The sequence below is a fragment of the Aegilops tauschii genome, chromosome 3 (genome assembly GCF_002575655.3).
Source record: "Aegilops tauschii subsp. strangulata cultivar AL8/78 chromosome 3, Aet v6.0, whole genome shotgun sequence".
In the NCBI taxonomy this organism is placed as follows: domain Eukaryota; kingdom Viridiplantae; phylum Streptophyta; class Magnoliopsida; order Poales; family Poaceae; genus Aegilops; species Aegilops tauschii.
Window position 1 is genome coordinate 406,485,108 of NC_053037.3, and position 27,465 is coordinate 406,512,572.

At 50.1% G+C, this 27,465-nt stretch overlaps 1 protein-coding gene across 1 annotated transcript; it reads left to right on the forward strand.

The window, feature by feature from the left end:
- The first annotated feature begins 22,492 nt into the window (after positions 1-22,492).
- On the forward strand, positions 22,493-22,945 carry LOC141042982 (secreted RxLR effector protein 78-like). Its single transcript, XM_073511897.1, has one exon. The coding sequence runs from the start codon at positions 22,493-22,495 to the stop codon at positions 22,943-22,945; it is 453 nt and encodes a 150-aa protein (XP_073367998.1).
- Positions 22,946-27,465: the final 4,520 nt, after the last annotated feature.

A 27,465-nucleotide genomic window follows, 5' to 3' on the forward strand; every position in this document is an offset into this window, starting at 1 on the left:
GTTGCTATATTGGTGCAACGAGACCAAGACCAGGAGGACGGCAAGACGGACGTCATCATGGAGCCCAAGACGGCGTCACCACCAGAGCCTTTCGCAGGCGAAGACCACTTTTGTCAGGATAGCTTGTACTAGCTGTCCCCCTTCAAATTTGCCCGCCGTTGTTGGCTCCCTTCCCGCTCAATATTTGGGAAGAGGACCAGGGCCTATATAAGTAGAGCTAGCCACCACAGTAGGGGCATCAAACAATTCACCCAGCTCTCACCCGCTAAGACACCAAGCACAAGAACACCTCAACCTCAGGAGGCTGTTCTTCCCTTGTACTGTTCATCATCAGCCCTAGAGGCAATCCACCACCACCACACTGGAGTAGGGTATTACACCACAACGGTGGCCCGAACCAGTATAAATCTCGTGTCTCTCTGTGTTGCGAGTTCGTCGAGTTCGTCCGCGAGATCTTAGCGAGCTAGGGCGTAGATCGGTAGGAGGGAAAGACTTCGCGCGCACCCCAGTGTTCAAACCTTAAGGGTTTGCCGGAACCCCACATCCGACATTTGGCGCGCCAGGTAGGGGTGCGCCGGAGCTCCTCTCCACCAACCTGCGCCCCGCGCCGCCGCGCTTCGCTCCCATGGTGGGTGCCCCGCCATCCACCTCTGCGGCCGACATCGGCAACGGGGCGTCCGGGTACCGAGCCCTGGTCCCCGCCCTACGGCGAGTGCGGTGGCCGGCCAAGTTCAAGCTAGAGATGCCGCCGCGTTACGACGGCGACCCGACGCCGTTCCTGCTGGCGTACGAGGAGGCGGTCCTCGAAGCTGGAGGCAACGACAAGATCATGGCCAAATGGTTCCCCATGGCCCTTGCCGGCGAGCCACGCGCCTGGCTGCTCAACCTCCCGGGATCCACGGTGGCCTCCTGGGGGGAACTCGGTGACCTCTTCACCGCTCGCTACACGGTGCCAGCGCACCACGCGGTCGCGGCCCTGCTAGGCGGCTCTCAAGCACCGCCATCAGATCGCCACGTCAAACCGTTCCTCCGCCAGATCGGCGCCGCCTCCAAGCGCCTGGGGGCTCCGCCAGGCTGGGCTGTGCCAGAGGCCGACCTCACCTTCGGCTCAGAAGACCACCCCGACTCCACCGCCGGCTCCGGCATGCTCCCAATGCTCTGCACGCTCACCATCTGCAACGTGGCAGTCACCAAGACCCTCATTGACGGCGGTGCTTCCCTCAACTTGCTCTCCATAGAAGCCTTCAGCCTTCTTCACGTGCCGCTCGAGCGGCTCAACCTCAGCAAGCCCTTTTCAGGAGTGGGTGGTGGAGCGGCCCACTCCCTAGGGCAGATCCACCTCCCCGTCACCTTCGGCACACGCGACAACTACCGCACAGAGCTAGTGGACTTCGATATCGCCCACATCGGTCTCCCGTACAATGCCATCCCTGGGGAGCAAGGGCGTCCTTACCATCAAGGGGGACACTAAGGAGGCTGTGACGGCACTCGGGCTCGCCTTCAAGACCGCGGCGGCAGCACAACACACCGACGCCGATACCCCCGAGGCCAAGGAGGCCGCGCCTAGCAAGAAGAAGCAGCTGTTCACCCAAGACAAGGCGAAGACCAAGCAGGTGACGGTCAACGTGGATGGGTCTTCAGGAGCCACCTTAACCATAGGAGCCGGCCTTAACCCGGGACAAGAAAAGCCTTGGTGAGGTTCGCGAACAAGGAGATATTCGCGTGGGAGCACAATCAGCTGATAGGGGTCCCGAGAGAGGTGATCCAGCATCATCTAAGGGTATGCCCCAACATACGACCCGTGAAGCACCGAGCCAGACGGAAGTCCACTAAGAAGCAGGCCTTCATCATCCAAGAGACACGCAAGCTGGAGGCGGCAGGTGCCATCCGAGAAGTTCGATATCCCGAATGGCTGGCAAACCCCGTCGTTGTGCCAAAGAAAGGCGGGAAGGAGCGGATGTGCGTCGACTTCACCAACCTTAACAAAGCCTGCCCCCAAGATCCGTTCCCGCTCCCGCGCATCGACCAGATTGTCGACTCCACTGCCGAGTGCGACTTGCTGTGCTTCCTGGATGCGTTCTTAGGGTATCATCAGATCAAGATGGCGGTGGAAGATGTGGAGAAGACAGCTTTCCTGACACCATGTGGGGTGTACTGCTACACCTACATGCCCTTCGGGCTGCGCAACGCAGGCGCGACCTTCCAGCGGTTGATGCACATCGCCCTGGGGCGACAGCTCGGGAGAAACACAGAGGCCTATGTTGACGACATAGTGGTAAAGTCCCGCGAGGCGAGGACATTAATTCAAGATTTGGAGAAAACCTTCGAGAGCCTGCGCCAGGTGAACTTGAGGCTTAACCCGGAGAAGTGCGTGTTCGGCATCCCCTCCGGCAAGCTGCTGGGATTCCTCGTGTCCCATAGAGGGATCGAGGCGAACCCAGAGAAGATCAAGGCCATCGAGCACATGAGCCCGCCGTAGACCCTCAAAGAGATGCAACAGCTAGCGGGGCGGGTGACCGCATTAGGGCGTTTCATCTCCAAACTGGGAGAGCGCGCCTTGCCCTTCTTCAAGCTCATGAAGAAGAAGGGCCCATTCGAGTGGACCCCGGAGGCCGACCAGGCCTTCCAAGACCTCAAGAAATACCTTACCAGCCCCCCGGTAATGGTGGCACCACGGCCTCTCGAGCCTTTGGTACTCTACCTTGCCGCCACCCCGTACTCCGCCAGCGCGGCGCTGGTGGCGGTTCGGGAGGAGCGCCAAGCCAAGGGCGCGCCGCGCAAAGCCGAAGCTGAAGTGGCGCAGGGTCAGGAAGGCGCAGCAAAGGCATCAGCGGGGGAAGACCAAGTTCAGCAGGGCAACATCGCAGAAGCTCCTGAGAACAGACAGGTCTTAGGAACCCCTCCACTTCAGGATATGTCCCGGTCTCCGCAGGACATGAGCCTCGACAGTGCCCAGCCCTCGTTGAACACCTGGTGTACTTCGTCAGCGCCGTACTGTGGGACGCGAGGGCACGCTACCCCATGCCCCAGAAACTCCTGGTCGCGCTCTTGGTGGCGTCACGTAAGCTGCGGCACTACTTCCAGGGCCACCCCATCAAGGTTGTCTCAGCCTACCCACTGGAGAGGGTGCTCAGGAGCCCTAACTCAGCCGGAAGGGTCGCTGAGTGGAACATCGAGTTGCAAGCCTTCCAGTTGGAGTTCAGCACTACCAGGGTCATCAAGGGGGCTATGCTTGCTGACTTTGTGGCAGAATGGACGGATGCCCCGGCACTTGAGGAAGGAGAAGACCGGTCCACCTCCCCAGGGAGTGAGGCTCCGGACGGCTGGGTCATGTATTTCGATGGCGCCTTCGCGCACCAGGGCGCGGGGGCTGGAGCAGTGCTCATCTCGCCCACTCAGGATAAGCTCTACTACGTCGTGCAACTCTGCTTCCAGCACGGCGAGAAGGTCTCCAACAATATCACAGAATACGAAGGCCTCATAGCTGGCCTGAAGGCTGCGGCAGCTCTAGGGGTAAAGCGCCTTACCGCCAGAGGCGACTCGCAACTCCTCGTCAACTTCTCCAACAAGGTGTACTAGCCGAAGGACGAGCATATGGAGGCCTACCTCGCGGAGGTGCGCAAGATGCAAAAACAGTTCTCGGGCCTTGAGCTACAGCACGTGCCCCGGGGAACCATCAAGGAAGCCGTCGACATCGCCAGGGGAGCATCCAAGCGGCAACCGCAAGAGCCCGGTGTCTTTGAGGAGCGGCTCTTCAAGCCATCAGCTGCGCCACCTCTCTCAAGCATGACTCAGCCTCGGGAGGAGCTCCCAGAGCCTCCGGCCACGGGAGCCCCAGCCTGTGGCCCGACCTCAGGAGCTCGGCTGCTCTTGGCGCTCGAGCCCAGGAGGAATGCTGGATCAAGGAATTCAAGGAGTACCTGACGCATGGGACGCTGCCGGAGAAGGAAGAGGACGCGGAGCGCGTGGCCCGACAAGCCACGACATACTGTATCCAAGACGGCGGTTTATACAGGAAACGGCCGAACAATGTCACGCTGCGCTGTATCTCCAGTGATTAAGGAAGGGAGTTGCTGATTGACATACACGGCGGGGACTGTGGGCACCACTCGTCGTCACGGACCGTCGTCGGCAAGGTGTTCCGCAGAGGATTCTACTGGCCTACAGCACTCAACGACGCAGCGGAGCTAGTGAAGTCCTGCGAAGCTTGCCAATTCCACGCCAAGCAAATCCATCAGCCTGCTCAGGGCCTCCAAACCATCCTGCTCACATGGCCATTCGCGGTCTGGGGGCTGGACATCTTAGGCCCATTCCCTCGGGCGCCAGGGGGCTACCACTATCTCTACGTCGCCATCGACAAGTTCACCAAGTGGGCGGAAGTGGAAGCCGCCCGTACTATCCCAGCCGACTCTGCTGTCAAGTTCATCAAGGGCCTCGTGAGCCGCTTCAGGGTCCCCAACCGCATCATCACAGATAACGGCTCGCAGTTCACTAGTAACCTTTTCAAAACCTACTGTGCTAACCTTGGAACGTAGATCTGCTACGCTTCAGTAGCGCACCCCAGGAGCAATGGCCAGGCCGAACGCGCCAACGCGGTGGTCCTGAGGGGCCTCAAGACCAGGACCTTCAAGAAGAAGCTGGAGGCCTGCGGCAGGGGCTGGCACGATGAGCTCCAGTCCGTATTGTGGTCCATCCGCACCACCGCCACCAAGCCGACGGGCGAGACTCCATTCTTCCTCGTCTACGGAGCTGAAGCAGTCCTTCCTCACGAGGTCAAGCATCGCTCCGCACGGGTCCTGGCGTTCGACGAAACACAGCAGGACGCCACGCGGGGGATGGATCTTGTGCTGGGGGAGGAACGCCGTCGCGAAGCTGCATTGAGGGCGGCAAGGTACCAACAAGCGCTGCGGCGATACCACTGCCGCAACGGCCACTCCAGGACGCTCGAGGTGGGCGACCTCGTCCTAAGGCGGGTCCTCTCCAGGGAAGGGCTACATAAGCTTTCACCAATGTGGGAGGGCCCGTTCAAGGTCGCCCACATCTCCAGGCCTGGCGCCGTGCGCCTGATGACACAAGACGGGGTACCTGTCCAAAACGCCTGGAACATCCAGCACCTCCGGAAGTTCTACCCATGAAGCAAGGCCCAGAGCCTGTGAAGCAAGGCCCAGAGCCTGTGAAGGAAGGCCCAGAGCCTGTGAAGAAAGGCCTAGAGCCTATGAACAAGGCCTGGTGCCTGTGAAGAATCGCCGCCCGTGACACTCTCACGTAATAATGAGTTGGGGCTGTACACGCCCCAGAGTCTCAGGAGCGCCGGCCTCAGGCCCTGGGGCTCCCGCCCACGCCTAGTGGCAGCACTTAGCTCCGCGCTGGTGAGAAGACTTGAAGACTAGATTAGGTGCCGGACGCGGCTTTTCATTTGCTTTCTGTAGTTGGCTCGCTTTTCTCTAATCGAAGTTTGCTTTTGGTGTTCCTTGCTGATTTGATTCCCTCGCCTCTTACCGCATTTTCTGGCTCTGGTTTGCTCGTGCTCTCTCTCTCTCGCATACCTCGCGAGGGGGAAAGGCAGGTGCCCTCGCGAGCATTTTTCTCCTCTCTGCCTTCTCGCGAGCCACCCTCGTTCGAGCCTAAAAGCTGGCGCATCTCTCCTAATCCGTGCCCCTCAGGTACTGCGATACAAAGCACCAGGTCAAGGCTTGGGTGGACGGTAAATCCTCCAGCGCACCTCCTAACGAATTTTTGTAGTTTATGAGCAAGCACAAACCACCAGGTTAAGGCGGACACGAGGAAACAAAACGCCTCGTGAGGAAGAGGGCGTCCTGAATGCACCAGGTTAAGTTATCTTTGCGCAAAATAACAACACGGCACGAGAATAACACGCACAGTGCACTAACCAAGGAACCACAGTTCGATACACGCCCCTCTGGGCCCATACTGGTTTCATTTTTTATGCAGGAAAAAAGAGCAAAACAAAGCGGCGTTGCAGCAATCCGTGGAGGCGGGCCCCTAGCGATGCCCCGAGCCTAGCTAGACCCTTCCTCGCGCTTCACGAAGGCGCGACAACTAGATGACCTGCTGCCGCCTTCGAAGCGGGCGCGGTGGCTGGTCGTATCCACCACTGCTGGAGCTGTCGCCGGAGGAAGAGCCGCCGTAGCTGGAAGAGACACGGTCGCCGCCGAGGGCAGGCTCGCCCTCATCCTCATCGCAACCGTCACCAAGGCCGAGAACCTCCTCACTGTCGTTCGTCTCGGGGGAGCACCCGGCGCGGCGACCATCTTCCCCAAACACCCTCACATAGAGGGTCGATCCACCGTCATAATTGAAGTGGAGCGTTCACCGCCTGCCCAGGCCGCGCGCGTGGGCGAACGTCTGCCAGCCGCTGGCCAGCGCTATGTTGCCCGTAGCGGAAGTCTCGACCGCGACCCAAGAGGCCTTGCTGCAGCAAACATCCGCCTGCAACCAGAGCCCGCCTGGACCAGGGGCCGGCAGTTCGTCGACGAAGAAGCGCGGAAGCTGGAGCCAGTTGCCGGCCGGGTTCTCCGACCAGACGATGAACTCCGGCGACACCTCCGCTGAATGGAAGCACGGACGGGGAGGCCGTGCCACCATAGCATGCCTCCCCTCGTCAGCTGGACCGCCATGGTTGGGACGACCCCCTCCGCGTGCCGCGGCGCCGCCTCGATAGTGGGCCACGGCGGGGGTCGCGGCGTGTTTGCGCGGATGGCCGCGATCGCGCTTGGGCGCCGGGGAGCCGGGACCCTCGCGAGGAGCCTTTCCCTTCTCGGCGGCAGAGAACTTCCTTCGTGGCGCCATCGGTGGCACTGCAAGAAATGGAGCGAGGAGGAAGAAGCAAGCAAGCGAGGAAGAGATGGGCGATGGGGGCTCCGCCCCCATCCCCATTGATAACGGAAGAAGGCCAACTGGCGTCTCCCATGATCGCAGGTAATGATGGTTTTCCTTGCATGTCACAGGGACTTGTCAAGTCGTGCAGTTGCCGAGGCAGCGTTGGGAAGCGGAGACGCCCACGTTCAATCAACCGCCATGCGTCAACCGAGGCCGCGGGCTTTTGGGGCCCGCGGTGCTCCGTACTTGACCCTTGGCTTCACCGCGAAGCCAAGCCCAAGCGCACCTTGGGCCTAGGGGCTATTGTCGGCATTCTGGGAACGGGGGTCCCCAGACTTGCCTGCCTGCGGCCCACGGCGTGGCTAAGCCAGCAGGCTGTACGGCCCATCTTCATCAATAAGGCATCCAAGACCCTCGCGGGGGTCCAAGCCTCGCGAGGCGGACAACGCAAGACCTCCTCAGGAGTGGCCTAGCCAGGCAGGCTCATGAGGAGTGGAGATATCAAGGCGGGGCAAACCTCACAAGGCACTCGTGACGTGAGCCATGACAAACGACACCAGGCGGGCGCCAGCGCGCGCAGCGTCCTTGTTTCCTCTTTGGTGCTAAGGAAGCAGGCGCAGGCGAGGAGTACGGAGGCATCAGGCAAATGTTGCTATATTGGTGCAACGAGACCAAGACCAGGAGGATGCCAAGACGGACGTCATCGTGGAGCCCAAAACGGCGTCACCACCAGAGCCTTTCGTAGGTGAAGACCACTTTTGTCAGGATAGCTTGTACTAGCTGCCCCCCTTCAAATTTGCCCGCCGTTGTTGGCTCCCTTCCCGCTCAATATTTGGGAAGAGGACTAGGGCCTATATAAGGTAGCCACCACAGTAGGGGCATCGAACAATTCACCCAGCTCTCACCCGCTAAGACACCAAGCACAAGAACACCTCAACCTCAGGAGGCTGTTCTTCCCTTGTACTGTTCATCATCAGCCCTATAGGCAATCCACCACCACCACACTAGACTATGGTATTACACCACAACGGTGGCCCGAACCAGTATAAATCTCGTGTCTCTCTGTGTTGCGAGTTCGTCGAGTTCGTCCGCGAGATCTTAGCGAGCTAGGGCATAGATCGGTAGGAGGGAAAGACTTCGCGCGCACCCTAGTGTTCGAACCTTAAGGGTTTGCCGGAACCCCACATCCGACAGAGGCCCGGCGACGGTGAGCTGCGGCAGCGCCTCGGCAAGAGGGAGGGGCGCTGCGGCAGCAGAGAGAAGGATAAGAAGAATGGCGGAGGCAAAGGGATAGGAGGGCGCGCATGCGTCTGCCGCCCCCTCCCCCCTACTTATAGCCCCAGGCGGGGCAAAACGTGGGGGGTCGTGGGATTAACTGTGCCCACTCCCCCCACGATCCCACGTTTACCATGCCAATAATGGTTTGTATTAACTGCCGCAGAAGCCCAACCGCCTGCCTCGGTCACAGCGGATCCGCGCGCGTGCCGAGGGTATGTAGTGGCGGGCCCTGGCCTGCGGCGATGTCCTGTCGCGCGCGTGGGCCGGCAGGCTGGCCTGGCCTGCGAGCGCCATGTGGTGGGCGAGCAGCGGGCGGCAGGCCAACCATCCGGCTGGCATGCCACCCGGCCCCGCCGCGACGTTTCGAATTCACCAGGCGGACTACCTGGACACTATCGGCTCCTAGCTGTCGGCACTTTAGAAGACGGACGAAGCAAAACTACCAGACCACTCGGAGTAGGAAGCTGCTGAGGCTCCTCGCCTCTTCAGCCGCGGCACCCCACCATCTTCGGGGACTACTGTAGGAGTAAATGACCATGGGTAGCCTTATCAGCTCCCCATGGTATTTCAAGACATCGGGGCTAGCTGCGCCCCTCAAAGTATCTAGGCCGTATGGCCGCCTTCTTGGGCCGGCTGGTCCAAGCGGCCGGCTGCTAGAAGGCGGCAGAGCCCCAAAGGTGGCCACAAGGTGAGCCGACTCTTAGCAGGCAGCCTCCAAGGAGGCCGGCTCCTAGCAGGTGGCCCTTCGTTCCCTATAAGTCAGCACCTCATTACAACGACGAGACGGGGCGTGGCCATAGTGCAGCCTGCCACCCTCGAATCTAGGGTAGAATGTGGCCACAGTCCAGCGTACCGGGCGGACACCCCTTGCCCGGCGCAGCCCTGTTATCACACAGCCCGTGACATCATACATGGCAGAAGGAGCCATGCTCCCACGATGGTCGGTCGGTACGGACCACAGGCGGCGGGCCCTACCTGTCGGCGAGCCCCACCAGGCGGCGATGCCCCATCAGGCGGCAGCAGGGGTGGGCCGCCTTCCAGCAGGCAGCCCCCTCTCCCCCTCAAAGTCTATGCACCATTAACCAGAAGAGACGGGGAATGGCTACAGTGAACGCCCACCAGGCGGTGGAACTGTAGCCACGCTCTCCCTGACAAAGCATGCATCATCAGTGGAACGACCACAGTGCTAAGCAGCCGGCAGGACCCGCAAGCGGCGGGCGCGGCCTGTCGGGCAAGTACAAGACAGCCGGCGGTACCCACCAGGCAGCGGGCCCCAGCAGCCGGCGGAGAAGCCGGCGACCAGAGACACTGACGGTCGGGTCCTACACTTGGCTGGATTACCATTGTACCCCTGGGGGTAGGCCATCGCCTCGCCAAATCGCCGTGGCGACCGAATCAAACCACCGCCTCGCCATCTACTGACTCGTCTGGCCTCTCCGAGTCGCCGGATCACCTCCGCCTCTGTTACGGCGCTGCCCAAACCGCCCGGGGTCGTTGCTTCTGCTGCTGTGCGCGCTCGCGCTGAACCGGCCACGGCTGCGCCTCCCCATCCCGGGCTGCCGTGCCTTCAGCGCAGCACCGACCCGCCGGTACCTCGCCCCAATGGCCTAGCTTCACGTACAGCTTCAAAGTCATCGTCTTGGTCGCCAAGCGCCCCGGCTGATGCTCCCTGCCGCCGTTCCAAGCTACCGGCACCCATAGCTCTGGCCACCTCTTGCCTCAAACTCCCTGCCACTACGGACTGCCCCCGCTGGGGTGGCCTCGAGCAGCCCACCTCTGGTCCGTCGCCCTGCATGACCTGTGCTCCAATCTGAGTTGCCCCCGCCGTTGCGGCCCCGCGCCGCTCCGCCCCCATGTGAGCCGGCTGCGTCTGCGCCTGGCCTCCCGCCCGCTGGCGTGGCCGGCCGCCTCCACTTGAGTCGCCGAAGCCAACGCCTCCGGGGCTGGCCTCGCCTCCGCTGTCGCTTGCCGCCAAACCGCCCGGCCACGCACCCAAACCGCCGGCCTCTGCTTCCATGGCTTCATCTGCTTCACCGCTGGAGTGAGCGATGAGCCATTCCACCATGAGCTGCGGCCTCTGTAACTCGCTGTGGGCCCCCATGGCTTAGCACAGGAACGCCAAGACGCCTCCTCTGCCTCGGACCCCCGCCTCTGCTGCCGTCGGTGAGCCACTTGCGGGCCTCCAAGATTCGAGCTGCCGCCGGGTTGAGTCGCCCCCACGACCGCGCCACTCTAAACAGCAGGTTTACCTCCACTGCTGCGTGTCAACCAGACACCCGGCCAAGCGGTCTCACCTCCACCCCCAAATTGTCTCTGTGGGCCTGCCTGCTGCGTCGAAACTGCTGGAATCCCTCGTTGTTGAACTGGCTCTTGCCGTTGAGCTGCCTATTCCGCTTTGCTCAGTCGTGGGGTTTCTCCATCACCTGCCTCTGTTGTCATATGCTCCCCTGACAGCAAGGAAAAGATAAGATGAGGTTTGGTTGGGAGAAAAGTCAAGGGCGAATTGAAAAAAAGTGGAAGTAGTAAAATTCAGATCAATTGGAAAAACGACGACGGGCATGGCTGACTTGACATCCCAGGAAAAGATCAGGTGCTATCCACCTTCTTTTTCAATATACTTTACAAATCCTTCGAGAACAATTGTTCTCCCTTTAATATTTTTTTGTTCCATGATCATGGCACAGACGACAAGATCATCTGTCATCCAAATACATCAGGACAATTATCCACCACCGAAGTGGGGTTATATCGCGGATATGGAGTGCATAGCATCGTCATTTTGCACTAACATTTATCCGTGCTGCCGTGCTCAACGGAATTGCTTAAACTACCGCCCTTGCGGTCTGGTCTACATCAACACACCGGGCCGCACCTGTCTGCATGAGCTGTTTACTAAGTAGGAGCAAGTCACAGCTTGGGTAGCCCGGTTTTCTTTCAAACAAAATGGAGGCAAATTATCATATACTATCAACCACCGTCTGCACTGGGTGGCCCAATGGGCAGGCGCACAAGTTGCCGCCACTACAGTTTGGTCAACTTCAGACAGCCAGTTGGTAGGAACCATTGGCTGAGTTGCTGACACAGCTCATACGGGATCATTTATAACCCGCCGCAGTTACCTCAACTTTCTGTGAATTTACATCGCGTTATTAACACCAATGATATATACCTTCTGCTATGGTCAAAGTACGGAGAATCTCAAGACAACTCCTTGAGTCATCTTAAGACTCGGGGGCTACGATGATATGACTCAGCAAGTCTTGCCAGTTTTAGCAAATTCAAGTGCCCCAGGATGTTGAAGGGAAAGATAACCCGGTCCCAGAGGCTACTGTTATATTGATGAAAATTTAAAGGCCGTCAGAAATATTCCGGCTCACAATGATGCTTCCGGTTTATAGTCCGGTTTAAGGGAAATCCCGTCTCCCACACAACGCTGAAGCCCTTAGTATCTGGTTCAAATCCGGTTTAAGAGGAAACTATCTCCCATAAAGCTTTGAAGCTCTCAATATCCGGTTTAACATCCGATTCAAAAAGAATTCATCTCTTGCAAGTTTGAGTTAAGGTTGCCAAAGAGAACTTGCTGCCATGATGTGCGGTTCAAACATGGGTATCCCGCCTTATGGGCTCGGCTTATTATGGTTACTTGGGGGCTTCATGTTCAAACATAGGTGTATTCACCAAAGAGAACATAGAGTTACTACCCTCTTGACCGAATATGTCACTTGGGGGCTTCCTGTTCAAACATAGGTGTATTCACCAAATAGAACATAGAGTTACTACCCTCTTGACCGAATATGTCACTTGGGGGCTTCCTGTTCAAACATAGGTGTATTCACCAAAGAGGACATAACCCTTCCGGGTCATCCTGCCTGTATGCCAGCTGCTTCTTCATCAGGTAATCCTGATCGGCCTGGCGAACTCTTAACAGTCAATCTTTAAAACAAGACCCTGAACTCGTTAAGGTTAAAACACTGGTTTGTCATGTGAGGGCACGGCTTAGAGATAGCGAGGATGAACCCAGGCTATTAAGCCGCCTTCATTGAAACTTGGTTAAACCTGCCTGTTTGCATGATGCTACTCCGACCTCGTGTACTCTTGATAAGTCAATCTTTAAACAAGACCCTGAACTTATCCAGGTTAAAACATCGATTGGGTCATGTGAGAGCCGGCTTACAGAGAGCGAGGATACTCCAGTGGCTATCATGCTAGTTTCATTGAAGTATTTTGTTATCATACACATACATCATCATATATTGCATCATACATTGCATCATCATCACATCATCATTGCATACATCATATCTGCATAGATATACTGGTTTATATTGCAGGAACCGGTTTTCAAACCAGGTTATATTATTCAAATCTTTAATAGCCAACATGGCTGGATTTTTGTTATGGTTATCAATAACCAGTATTACGATTGAGGTTTTCAAAGCCGCTTCAGCGTGAGTCGTCTAATAGCCAAGGGCTGTTATTTTATCAATGGATATGATTTATTCTACAATGGAGGAAATAGTCCCGAGTCGCTGCAGGCTTACGACCCGGCACTTGGGGGCTACATTATTTAAATTGAGATTACCTCAAATATGCAAGTCTCATGTCGCTGCAAGCATGCACCATGACACTTGGGGCCTAATGCAAAGTCATTTTTTGCTCACCTTATTGAAGACCCGACTCATCATATTGTAGTGAGCCAGCCCTTGGGGGCTACCAATTGCCCCTCTCAACAATTCAAGTTTTTATGAGCATCAGGCAATTACAAGTCCCAGGTTGCTGCAAGCATGACAACCCGGCACTTGGGGGCTACATATATGGAATACTCAGTTTATGACTAATGACTGGGATGAACAAACCGGATTTCTTCAAAGATTGTGATATTTATATTGAAGCAAGTCTTAAGCTGTTGTTATGCTACCTTCTTAAGACTTGGGGGCTACAAGTGATAGGTATATAAGAGGTATATTTTCAAGCTTGATGTTAACTACAATTATGACCCAGTGCCATCAATATTTATAAACCGGCAACTTTTGCAATGATAAACCGGCAAGTTCTACATTCTTAAACCGGTTGAAGATCAGATGAGTATTTCAAAGACCAATATTTTTGTTAAGCATTGGGAGCTGAGTCAAAGGAGTTATTCTTCACAATATTTCTCTATGACAAACTAATGTCAGCAAATTGATTATGAAGCTGGCCTATTGACCCGGATTTTCTAGAAGAAGGAAATGACAAGGACTTAAGGATGATCAGGATTAGCTTAACATGGATAAATCCAAATTAAACTGGGGGCTAATGTCGTGGATATACCCCGCGGTATGACCCGGCCGGAGTTATAACCCGGCTGGGACTTGGTAAACCGGCGGACAGTTAAGACAGATGGCTAAGGCAGACGGTAAACCGGGTGGTGGTAAACCGGCAGGAGTTAAGTCAGATGATAAACTGGCAGGAGTTAAGTCAGATGATAAACCGGCAGGAGTTAAGTCAGATGATAACCCGGCAGGTGTTAAAGTCAGATGATAACCCGACAAACCATCATAAACCGGCAGACCATCATAAACCGGCAGACCATCATAAATCGGCAGACAGTCATAAACCGGCAGACAATCATAACTCGGCAGACAAATGATAACTCGATTGATAGTCATAACCCGGCAGATAGAGTCACCAGGAGTTATGACGCCCGAGACGTTATGAAGCCAATGAAGAGAAGTCAAAATAGTTTAAGTCTTAATCCGAGTTGGACTCTACATGTAACCCGCCCCTTCAACATATATAAGGAGGGGCAGGGCACCCCAAAGAGGGGGAGAAAAATAATCTTAGGGCTAGACATAACTGGGAGAGCCGGTTTACGGCGACTCCCTCATGATGATAATGAGGCCTAGCCTCAAACAGCATGTAGGGTTATTACCGGATGATGTTTCCCGGGGCCTGAAGCTGTCTAAATCCTTGTCTTGTGTTGCGTCTCTCGATTCCGCTCAACCACTCTCAAGCTACCACATAGATGTGTTGGGCTCGCGACTAAGTCCTGACACTAAGGACATCTGCCGTGACAATTCCACGACACTATATAAACCCCCTAGGCCACCCATGCAAAGGGTTCAGAACCTTATAAGACACACACACCACGTAGATAGAGTGGAGTAGGGCTAGCCTTGTTCTTCTTCCTCCTCTAGCCAAACAGCTCAAGGAGCAAACTTGTAGCTACCTTGTTGACATAGTGATTATGCGGAGACCCCGCAGAGCAGGACTAGGGGTGTTATCTCCTAGGAGAGCCCCGAACCTGGTAAGATTCGCCGGCGTATGCGATCTCGCTCACTCCCGCCTCTAGAGCCCGGCGACGTACTTTTGTCCCCATCCATGATAAGCCATCCCTTGGCATATGTCACATGATATCCCCAACAGAGGGGCTCTCGCCCCTCCGCCACCATGGAGGCCATGGACCAGAGGGGGGACCCTCCTCACATCTAGGGGAGGCCAAGGAAGAAGAAGAAGAAGGAGGGGGCTCTCTCCCCCTCTCTTCTGGTGGCGGCAGAATGTCGCTGGGGTAATCATCGTGTGACGGCGATCTACTCCAACAACTCCGTCATCTTGACCGACATCTTCATCACCTTCCCCCATCTATATTTAGCGGTCCACTCTCCCGCAACCCGCTGTACCCTCTACTTGAACATGGTGCTTTATGCTTGATACTATTATCCAATGATATGTTGCCATCCTATGATGTCTGAGTAGATTTTTGTTGTCCTATCGGTAATTGGTGAATTGCTATGGTTGGTTTAATTTGCTTGCATTATGGTTATGTTGTTGTCCTTTAGTGCCCATCATATGAGCACACGTGTGGATCACATAATAGGATTAGTTGTACATTGATAGGACTATGCATTGGAGGCCAAGGGTGACAGCAGCCTCAGCTTAAACATAGAAATTGATACGTACGGGATTGAAGGGGGACCAATATATGTCTTAATGCTATTGTTGGGTGTTTTACCTTAATGAACGTTAGTAGTTGTAGATTCTTGCTAATAGTTCCAATCATAAGTGCATAGAATTCCAAGTAAGGAACGACATGCTAGCAGTGGCCTCTCCCACATAAAAACGTGCTATCGGTCTAGTAACATAGTCAATTGCTAAGGGACAATTCCGCAAATCCTACCACCACTAATCCACACTCGTTTTACTAAGTTACTTGTTTCTTTATTTAAACATCACCTAAATTTTATTTTCACTTTCTTTATTATCTTGCAAACCTATCCACACCTACAAAGTACTTCTAGTTTTATTCTTGTTCTAGGTAAAGCAAACGTTAAGTGTGCGTAGAGTTGTATCGGTGGTCGATAGAACTTGAGGGAATATTTGTTCTACCTTTAGCTCCTCGTTGGGTTTGACACTCTTATTTATCGAAAAAGACTACAAAAGATCCCCTATACTTGTGGGTTATCAAGACCTTTTTCTGGCGCGTTGCCGAGGAGCAATAGCGTGGGGTGAATATTCTCGTTTGTGCTTATTTGCTTTATCAGCAAGTAGTTTTTATTTTCTATTCTAAGTTGTTCTCTATCTTTAGTTATGGATATGGAACGCAAAACACCCAGAAAATTAGTGGTACTTGCTACTCATGGAGATGGGGAACCTCCTAAAACCCTCGATGCTCGCTATGTGAAAAATATTAAACACTACTTTGATAATCCTGAGAAAACCCCATTCAACTTGATAATGGGAGATACGTTGGATCAACATGAATACTTTAGGGATTATCGCTTTCCTCAAAATGGGAAACTTTTATGGGACGAAAATCACTTGTTGCTCTAGGATGAAGGCTCGACAGCTTCCCTTTTCATGTGAATTTAATGATAATGAAACCTTGGCTTCTTATGCTAATGGTAGATATGATTACTATGATGTGGAACAAATAGAAGAATTTGTTGCTTTTAAGGGTGCTTATGTAATTGAATCTATGTTTGAAAAGTATGAAGATTATGATGATGTTGTTTACAGACCTGAATATTTTGCTATACTTAAATATTGCTATGAGAATTATGAATATAATGCTGATATTAATGAGTTTATTGAGAAAGTATCCATTGTCCAAGAAGAGATTAATATTTTGCAGGAGTCTATGGAAGAAGAAATTGATGAAACTGTGAGCTCATTGGATGAAAAAGATGATGAGGTGAGCGAAGAACAAACGGAGGAAGAACGGATTAGCTACTTGTGCCCACCTTCTAATGAGAGTAACTCTGCAACTCATACATTGTTTAATTTCCCTTCGTGCTTACGAGAGGATGAATGTTATGATATTTGCTATGATCCCATTGATTCGTTTGAAATATCCCTTTTTGATGAACTTGATGCTTTCTATGCTTGTGGCCATGATGCCAATATGAACTATTCTTATGGAGATGAACTTGCTATAGTTCCTTATGTTAAGAATGAAATTGTTGCTATTGCACCTATACATGATAGTCCTGTTATCTTTTTGAATTCTCCAAACTACACTATATCAGAGAAGTTTGCACTTATTAAGGATTACATTGATGGGTTGCCTTTTCCCATTGCACATGATAATTTTGATGAATATAATATGCATGTGCTTGCTGCTCCTACTTGCAATTATTATGAGAGAGGAACTACATCTCCGCCTCTCTATGTTTCCAACACGATAAAATTGCAAGAAACTACTTATGCTATGTATTGGCCTTTACTTGATGTGCATGAACTATTCGTTTATGACATGCCAATGCATAGGAAGAGATTTAGACTTCGTCATTACATGATATATGTTGCTTTGTGCTCACTACTAAACCAAAAATCATTGCTAATTAAAATTGGCTTTTATACCTTTGGATCTGGGTGGATACATTACTTCAGCACTTTATGCCTAGCTTAATGGATTTAAAGAAAGAGCTGCCAGGGAGACAGCCCGGAAGGTTTAGAGAGTCATTTTATTCTGTTGAGTGCCTTTATAAAGTTTAAAAACAAAAAAATATAGAGGGTAACCTAAAGCTTCACAAAAAGAAAAGTGAAAGTGAGAAAGACGAGCACCGTGGAAGCGGGAGCATGCCTTGAACTTTGTTCATGCCCATGGAAACTTTGTGAATCTTGAATTACAGAAACATTTCAACAAAAATAATTATACCCTTGTACAAATCCATTGTATTATAAAAATAATGTGCCAAGATTTGCCTTCAGGATGATTAGATTGCTTGTTGGTATGTGCGGTGTAAAAACAGAAACTTTGGCTGTAGTGCGTGAATTTTCAGTTTTTACTCAAAGTCAAAAGTTTCTGAAATTTTTACATAATATTTCTATAATTTTTTTATTTTTTCCTAAGTTTTCAGAATTTTTGGAGTTAAAGAGGTCTGGTAGATGTTCATATTGCTACAGACTGTCCTGTTTAAGACAAATTCTGTTTTTGATGCATTGTTTTGATGAAACTATCGATTTTATCGGTGGTATAAGCCATGTAAATGTTATAGTATAGTAGCTACTTAGATGATAGGCGCTCCCACCCCCACCCCGGCGATCGCCACCACCTCCGGTGATCTCCTCCCCTAGCCACCAAATTTCATTTCCTCTCCATTAGATCTCTCCGACGCACTGAGATCTACGTCCTAATTCCCATCTCCATGGGTTCTGCTGATGGATCCACCCTTGGCTTGGACTTCTCCAAGGGTCTGGTTTTTGCGGAAAAGGTTTTTCAATCTACGGGTTTTCCGGTGCACCCCATGGATGACACGGGCTTCTTCACCATGGTAATTTCTTTTGGCCGGCACGATTTTCGTTTGACTGAGGGTTCGGTGGCAGTGGCACTTGAGGCGGCCATCGGAGGTTCTGCTATTGAGTTCATGGTTTTTATGATCAAGGATAGGGTTTTTGGTTTTCAAGTTTCTTGCAAGGCTGTGGCTTTGATCATTCTCAAGCTCCGTTCTTTCTCTTGTGATCATTTTAAATGTTTCTTTCATCTTTGGGGTAATGGTGGCCCAAATTGGGGCCGTGAGTTTAAACTTTGGAAATTGGAATGTGATGCCGAGTGGATCATTGTTAGTCCTTCCAAACGTCGAGCTACCCTTGGCATGTTGGATATGCACACCAAGCCCCGTAAATCTTTGATAAGATCATCTCATGCCCCTGCCAAGAAGCTTTCATTTTCAAAGTTCCAGAATTATCCTGCTTGTCGTGGTTATCGTTATCCGGCCACGCAAAATTGCATTCAAACTGTTGAGGATGCGGGGTACACGCTTTCTGCGCATGAAAGGGTGGTCATCCATCCCCCGCCGCCGGCTGAACTGTGGTGGACGTCGACTACCACCTCCATTTCTTTTGGAACGGTTAAGGATCTTCAAACAGCTGCGGATGGGTCGCCGTCTATCTCGGGCGGAAATTTTGGCTCTCCGAATGTGGACGTGCCATCCCATGTTGGGCCGTCATCTTCACGTTCCACGGTCCAAGTGGAGCCGGAGTTATCTTCTGGGCCTTCCATTCCTTCCTCTCAGCAAGCAGAAGAAGATTTTGAAAACTTGGTATCGGGTATGGTGGACAAAATTTTAACGTGTCAGATTTGCTTGTCTAAGGGCCATTTTGCTGCGGCGTGCACGTCTAAACTACATTGTACCTCTTGTCTGCGGGTGGGGCATGGTAAAAAGGATTGCAACAAGTTTGCAAGGATTTTGGGTCTGGTTTGGAAACCGAAACCCGGTAACGTTGCAACTTCTGAGGATCGCTCAGCTCCCACCGAGAATATCTCTCTGACACAGCTTTTACCAAACTTGGACTCCTCTTGCACTTCCGCATTTACTGCTTTGCCCTGTTCCATCAGTCCTGGTCCCAAAACACCTTCGACCGCGCCGCCTGAGACCCCTCCTCCGCCGGAGTTCTCGCCGTCTGCTTCCAGCCCGGGTTGTACCCCTCCGATGGCCAACTTCCCTCTTGACCCCTTGCTGTATGTGCCGGCTGGCCATCACATTGTGGATGGCGGTGATGCTCGTCTGCCTCGGACCTATGTGACGCCACATACCCCACTTCTGCGCCGCCATGAGGAGTTCATGCTAGCTGAGGTAATGCCCATCCCCCCTCCCGATCAGATTGGTGCTGCTAGAGAGGAAGTGGTTCAATGGTTGCAAGCTCATGGGGTGTTGCTGAGGTCTGCTCAGCCTTGGATTAGATCGGTGGGTCTTTTTGAGCTTTGGGATGCTGCAGTTAGGTTTTCTCTTCTTCAGATGCCGCCCCAACCTCTTGGCAATGATCATTTTGTGAGTTTTATGAAACACGATGAGGGTGAATCTTTTAGAGGTGCTCAGGGTTTCCGTCAGGGACTGCTCATGTTCTTGGGGATTCCGCTTGATCTTCGCAATGAGGATAGTATTCGGGCAGCGGTCAACACGTTTGGGAAGTTTCATCATTGGATTAGTGAGGATCCATACCTTGTGCGCACTTTGGTCTTTGCGTCTTTTCCAGAAGATATTTTGGTGCCAAGAGATGTGGTGTTCATGGATTATGCTGCCTGGGGTGGTGCCAGGGTGTCTTGGACGGCGCCTCTGTATATCCTTGGGGCCAATTTTGCTGAACAGATGCCCCAAGATGAAGACTGGATGCCCATCAATGGCAATCCTCATCCCTTGCCTGGTGTACCCTTCCCGGAGATGCCACCTTTTATTTTGCCTCCATTCCCGGCTCTGGGGGTGGAACGATGTGCCGCCACCTCCGCCTGAACCTGCACATAATGAGGTGCATGAGGACAATTGGGGAAACTGGGAGGAACCTGCTGCGGAGCCTGCTGTAGAGGATCAAGAATCCATGGTGTTGAATGCCTCGGCTCAACCCAGTTCGGCTCACCAAAGTTCTGAAGCTCAACCTCAGGTGCCCCCTGCACCTATCGTTCTCATTGATGGGGCTCCACCTGACAACCTGAATGATCTAATGGAGATTGCACCGGACCTGGAGGATGCTAGTAACTGGGCAATTGTGGTCTATCAACCTCCTCTTTTTGATGTCCAAGCTTTGGATCAGCCTGCGGTTAAGATCCCCTTTGGTCCCCCTCTGCCCCCTGAAATGATTTGGAGGCGCTCGTTTGAAAACCTGCTGAATGCTCCAATGGTGTTTGAGGTGCCAAAACCTCTCCTGCCTAAACCCCTGTCGCCTGCCATTTTGACCAAGAGAAACTGGGACTTTGCTTTCCAGCAAGATGATCTTCCTTTGCTGACATGGAAGGAGCTGGTACCTGCCCGACCTGTGGCTAGAGCGTTATTTGTGGATGATGCTGAGAGGGCTGCGCCTGTTGTCCCTTCTCCTCCTGCGCGTGTACCTACGAGGAGGCCACGCAAAACTCTGGCGCCAACGCCTCTTGTTGAAACATCTGTTCGAAGGTGTACCAGAAGTTCGGCCCAGCTTGATGGGTTTAAGCCCACTTTCCATGAGCTGGTTCTGCAGCCCAAGAAGAAGAAGCCCAAGGCCAAGCCCCTTTATGCAGAGATGTCTGATGACCCTGCATTTGGAGATGCTCCTCCACCTACTCCCATCAGTCATCTGCAAGCTATTGGCAAGGAGTTGGAGATTGATGCAACTCTGCTCACGGAGGATGCACTTATGGTGGACCCTGCTGCTGCTGCAAATCAAGCCTCCAATGAATAGTGTGCTCTTCTTCTGCTGGGTTTGGCAAGCCCATAAATCTGCTTTATGCGTTTGGTTTTCATTTTCCGATCCTTGGATATGTAATAATGTTGGTTCGGAACTATTATGTGCTTTTGGGCATCTGACATTGTGTGTCATGTGCATGGGAGACTTGTTTATGATATTTCTTTATGAATAATCACTGTAGAAACTGGGATGTCCTGTGCTGGAATGTCAGGGGTTTAAACTCTGAGGCTAGGCAAAGAGCTGTTAGACAAAAGATTGACGAAAGTCACTGTGCTATTGCTTGTCTGCAAGAAACTAAATGTGCTTCATTCGATTCCAGAATGATTAAAAGCTTTTGCCCCAAGAGATTTGACAGCTTTGCTTTCTCTCCTTCCTTGGGGGCCTCTGGTGGAATTCTAGTTGTTTGGAACTCGTCTATATTTGGTGGGACTTTATTGCAAGTCCAACAATTTGCAGTGGTGATCGAGTTTGTTTCTAGGCAAAACAATGAGCGGTGGACTCTTGTGGTGGTTTATGGTCCTTGTCAGGGGGAAGCTAGGGATAATTTTGTAACCTGGTTGTATCACCTGAACATTCCCGTGGATGAGAATTGGCTGTTACTGGGGGATTTTAATTTCTTACGTTCTGTGGATAACAGAAATCTACCTGGTGGTGATTTGAATGACATGTTCATCTTTAATGAGATTATTGGACACCTCGGCCTTTTGGAATTGCCCATCAAAGGAAGGTCCTACACTTGGTCCAATATGCAGGATACTCCACTCCTTGAGCAGCTAGACTGGTTCTTCACTTCAGTTGATTGGATATCTGATTATCCCATGACTGAGGTGCTACCTCTTGCCAGAACTGCTTCTGACCATGTGCCTTTCTATGGTTACAATCAAAACTTCTATTCCCAAGTCTAATATCTTTAGGTTTGAGAATTATTGGTTGGAGTTGGAGGGTTTTATGGACTGTGTTGATTCCGCATGGCAGAAACAATCCAGAAAGGGCCATATTACTGCCAGGATAGCTGACAAATTTAAGTCCCTGAGAATGTGTCTGAAGAGATGGCAGAAGAACATTTCCAAACTGAAAACTCTAATTTGTAAATGCAATAGTGTTATCCTGCTCTTGGATGAGCTTGAGGAATATAGAACACTCTACAGACATGAATCCAATTTCAGGATAGTGGTTAAAACCCATGTAGAGAAATTGCTCCACCTTCAATGTCTCTATTGGAGGAAAAGATGTACTATCAGATACATAAAAGTGGGTGGTGAGAACACCAAGTTCTTTCATGCTATGGCCACGGAGAGGTATCGAAGGAATTCTATTGCTAGCTTAAAATTGCCTGATGGTACTGTGGTGACTGATCATTCACAAATGGAGGGTATTATCTGGAATTGTTTTAAAAACAGAATGGGTTCTTCCAGGGGAATTAACATGGGTTTTGATCTTTCTTCCCTCATTGAACCAGTTGTGGGATTGGATGTTCTCACTAAGCCTTTTTGAGAAGGAGGAAATGGACATGATTGTCAAGCATATGCCAGTTGATAAAGCTCCAGGTCCAGATGGTTTTAATGGTCTTTTGTTCAAAAGGTGCTGGCACATAATTTCTTAGGATTTTTATGAACTGGCCCAGGCTTTCTTTGAGGGTACTGCTCATCTGGAAAATATCAATGACTCTTACATAACTCTGGTGCCTAAGAAGCCCTCCCCTGAGGAGGTGGGTGACTTCAGACCTATCTCTTTAACAGGAATGGGTCTTAAGTTCTTGTCTAAGATGGCAGCCAATAGGTTTCAAGAGGTGATTATGCAGTGTGTCCACAAGAACCAATATGGTTTCATAAAAAGCAGAACAATTCAAGATTGTATTGGGTGGACCTTTGAGTATTTACACCAGTGCCACCAGTCCAAGAGACCTATTGTGATTCTAAAGTTGGATTTTGAAAAGGCTTTTGACTCCCTTGAGCATGAGGCCATTGTGCAAATTTTGAGATATAAGGGCTTTAATGAGAAGTGGATCCTGTGGATGAAGCAAATTCTATCCACAGGTACCTCATCTATTCTGCTTAATGGAGTCCCTGGTAGGAAGTTCAGGTGCAAAAAGGGTGTCAGACAGGGTGATCCAGTCTCTCCCCTCCTTTTTGTCCTAGCTGCTGATCTCCTGCAGACTGTAATCAATGACATGTTCAGAAGGGGCATTCTTTAGTTACCTATACCTTGTCATGATCAGGATTACCCCATGATTCAGTATGCTGATGACACCCTTATTATCTTGCCTGCGGACAAGGACCATCTTATAGCTCTCAAGGATATGCTCAGGGTCTTCTCTGTGTCCACTGGTCTGGATGTGAACTATCACAAATCCTTTATTATTCCCATCAATGTGGACACTGCTGTCATGACTGAATTAGCTTCTGCATTTGGCCGCCAGATTGGGAAAATGCCATTTACCTACCTTGGGTTGCCAGTGGGAACTACAAGGCCTAAAATGGTGGATTTTATGCCATTGGTTGATTGCATGGAAAGGAGAATGACAGCTAGTTCATCTTTTTTGAATCAGGGGGAAAGGCTGCAGTTTCTTAACTCTGCTCTGTCATCTATACCCATTTTCTTCCTTTGCAGTTTGGCTGTCCCAGCTGGAATTCTTAAACAATTGGAGAGAATCCAGAGACAATGCCTCTGGAGGAGGAATAGGGGTCAGCCTGCCCCCTCCCTAGCTGCATGGGACCTTATTTGCAGGCCAAAAAACAAGGGAGGTCTTGGTATTCTCAACCTTGGTTCTCAGAACGTTGCACTTCTGATCAAACATGCGAATAACTTCCTTAATAAAAAGGATCTCCCTTGGGTTTCTTTAATTTGGGATACCTACTATCATAATAGGGTCCCCCAGGGAACTTCTGATTGTGGCTCATTCTGGTGGAAGGATATTTGCAAGGTCATGCATCATTTTAGGGAGTGTGCTTGGGTTCAGATTAATGCAGGGGACACTGCCCTCATGTGGTCAGATAACTTGCAGTTTGATGGTCAGGTGTCTAGCCTTCAACTCAGATTTCCCAGGCTCTATTCCTATGCTAAGGACCCCTGGGTCACTATTCTTGAGTTCTTGGACTCTCAGGATATTTTCCAGCACTTCCACCTTCCTTTGTCCAGCCAAGCTTTTGATGATCTGACTATCCTCCAGTCCATGTTGGGTGGCCTTAATAGAACACCTGGGTCCGAGGATATTTGGTTTTGGAAGGGTACTGCCAAGGGATACTCACCAAAGTTGTTTTACTCACATACTTTTGCATCAGCATCTTTCAACCCTTTGACAGCTTGGATATGGAAGTCCTCTTGTACAATGAAAATCAAAGTTTTTGCTTGGATGCTTATTATGGACAGGTTGAACACCAAGGACATGGTGGATAGGAGGCATTGGCATTTGGAGGATGGAGTAAACTGTGTCCTTTGTCCTTTGCAGACTAGGGAAACAAGGGATCATCTGTTCTTTAATTGCAACTTTAGTGTCAGAGTTTGGAACTATCTGCAAATTGATTGGTCTTCTGGTGACTCCATGGCTCATTTGGTTCTTAATGCTAGCAGGAGTTTTAGGAAGCCCTTCTTCACCGAAGTGGTGTTCATTGCTTGCTGGAATATCTGGATCATCAGGAACGCTAAGGTCTTCAGGCATGAGAGAGCTAGATTTAATAAATGGAGATCTGCATTCATCCATGACATCAGCTTAATGCAATATAGAGTGAAAGCTGCCTACAAAGATGATCTTCTTCGCTGGATTTCATTTCTGCCACCTTGAGGCCAATAGTCTGTATCTTTTAACTTGTTTTTTCTCCTTCTTCCCCTAGCTTACTTTGATTACCTCTTGTAATCCCCCTTTGTACTTGTACTGTATCTCTTTTTCTCAATAAAGTTTTGATATGCTGTGGGGGTTTCCCCTACAGTTCCCAGTCAAAAAAATATATAGTAGCTACAATGCACAAACAAAATATGAATGGGTTTGCAACAATACTTAAAGTAGTGATTTGTAGTATTATAATAACGGATCTTACCGAGCTTTCTGTTGAGTTTTGTGTGGATGAAGTGATCAAAGATCGTGGAGGTCTCGATATGAGGAGAAGGAGGAGAGGAAAGAGTTCAAGCTTGGGGATTCCCAAGGCACCCAAAGTAAATATCAAGGGAGACTCAAGCGTCTAAGCTCTGGGATGCCCCGGAAGGCATCCCATCTTTCTTCAACAAGTATCGGTATGTTTTCGCCTTCGTTTCGTTCACGTGATATGTGTAAATCTTGGAGCGTCTTTTGTGTTTAGTTTTCATGTTTGTTTTACGCACCATGCTGGTATGAGATAGTCCATGGTTGATTTATAGAATTCTCATTGCACTTCACTTATATCTTTTGAGTATGGCTTTATAGAATGCTTCATGTGCTTCACTTATATCATTTGAAGTTTGGGTTGCCTGTTTCTCTTCACATAGAAAACCATTATTTGTAGAACGCTCTTTTGCTTCACTTATACTTATTAGAGCAAGATATTTTGTAGAAAGAACTGAACTCTCATGCTTCACTTATATCTATTTAGAGAGTCAACTGGAATTGGTCATTTGCATGGTTAGTCATAAAATCCTACATAAAACTTGTGGATCACTGAATATGATATGTTTGATTCCTTGCAATAGTTTTGCAATATGTGGGAGGTACTAGTAAATGGTTGTGGTTAGTAAGAATACTGGTGTTAAGGTTTGTGATTCCCGAAGCATGCACGTATAGTCTCTCGTTATGCTATGAAGTTGGAGCATGATTTATTATTGATTGTCTTCCTTATGAGTGGCGGTCGGGGATGAGCGATTGTCTTTTCCTACCAATCTATCCCCCTAGGGGCATGCTAGTAATACTTTGCTTTGAGGGCTAATAAACTTTTGCAATAAGTATATGAGTTCTTTATGACTAATGTGAGTCCATGGATTATACACACTCTTACCTTTCCGCAATTTGCTAGCCTCTACGGTACCGTGCATTTCCCTCTCTCACCTCGAGACTCAGTGCAAACTTCGTCGGTGCATCCAAACCCAGTGATATGATACGCTCTATCACACATAAGCCTTATTATATCTTCCTCAAAACAGCCACCATACCTATCTATTATGGCATTTCCATAGCCATTCCGAGATTTATTGCCATGCAACTTCCACCGCTTCTGTTTTGATGACTTGACCATTCATTGTCATATTTGTTTGCATGATCATAAGATAGCTAGCATGATATTTCCATGGCTTGTCCGTTTTTTGATATCCCCGCTATGCCAGATCATTTGCACATCCCGGTACACTGCCAGAGGCATTCATATAGAGTCATATTTTGTTCTAGGTATCGAGTTGTAATTTTTATTTCTTTTGAGTTGTAAGTAAATAGAAGGGTGATGGCCATCATTATTCATTATTAGAGCATTGCCCCGGTGAGCAAATGATGATGGAGACTATGATTCTCCCACAAGTTGGGATGAGAATCCGGACACAAAGAGAAAGAAAAAAAGAAAAAAGAAGAAAAATAAAAAAAGACAAAGAGAGAAGGGCATGTTAATTCCACACTTGTGCTTCAAAGTAGCACCATGTTTTTCATATAGAGGGTCTCCTATGTTGTCACTTTCATATACTAGGGGGATTTTTTCATTATAGAGTTAGAAGCACACCCACTTAGTTTTCATATTGAGCTTTCATACACTTATAGCTCTTAGTGCATTCGTTGCCTGGCAATCCCTACTTCTCGCATTGATATCAATTGATGGGCATCTCCATAGCCCGTTGGTCAGCCGAGTTGATCTGAGACTTTCTTACTATTTTTGTCTTCTCACTATTTACCCCTATCATCATACTCTATTCCACCCATAGTGCTATATCCATGGCTTGCGCTCATGTATTGAGTGAGGGTTGAAAAAAGCTCAAACGCGTTAAAAAGTATGAACCAATTGCTCGGCTTGTCATCGGGGTTGTGCATGATAAATACTTTGTGTTAAGAAGACAGAGCATGACAAGACTATATGATTTTGTAGGGATAGCTTTCTTTAGCATTGATATTTTGAAAGACACGATTGTTTGTTGGGATGCCTGAGTATTGATGTCTTTATGTCAAATTATGGACTATTGCTTTGAATCATCCGTGTCTTAATATTCATGCCATGATTAGATATATGATCAAGATTATGCTAGGTAAAATTCCACATCAAAAATTATCCTTTTTATCATTTGCCTACTCGAGGACGAGCAGGAATTAAGCTGGGGGTGTTGGAAATATGCCCTAGAGGCAATAATAAAATGGTTATTATTACATTTCCTTGTTCATGATAATTGTCTATTGTTCATGATAATTGTCTATTGTTCATGCTATAATTGTGTTATCCGGAAATTGTAATACATGTGTGAATACATAGACCACAACATGTCCCTAGTGAGCCTCTAGTTGACTAGCTCGTTGATCAATAGATGGTTACGGTTTCCTGACCATGCACATTGGATGTCGTTGATAATGGGATCACATCATTAGGAGAATGATGTGATGGACAAGACCCAATCCTAAGCATAGCACAAGATCGTGTAGTTTGTCTGCTAAAGCTTTTCTAATGTCAAGTATCATTTCCTTAGACCATGAGATTGTGCAACTCCCGGATACCGTAGGAATGCTTTGGGTGTGCCAAACGTCACAACGTAACTGGGTGGCTATAAAGGCACACTACGGGT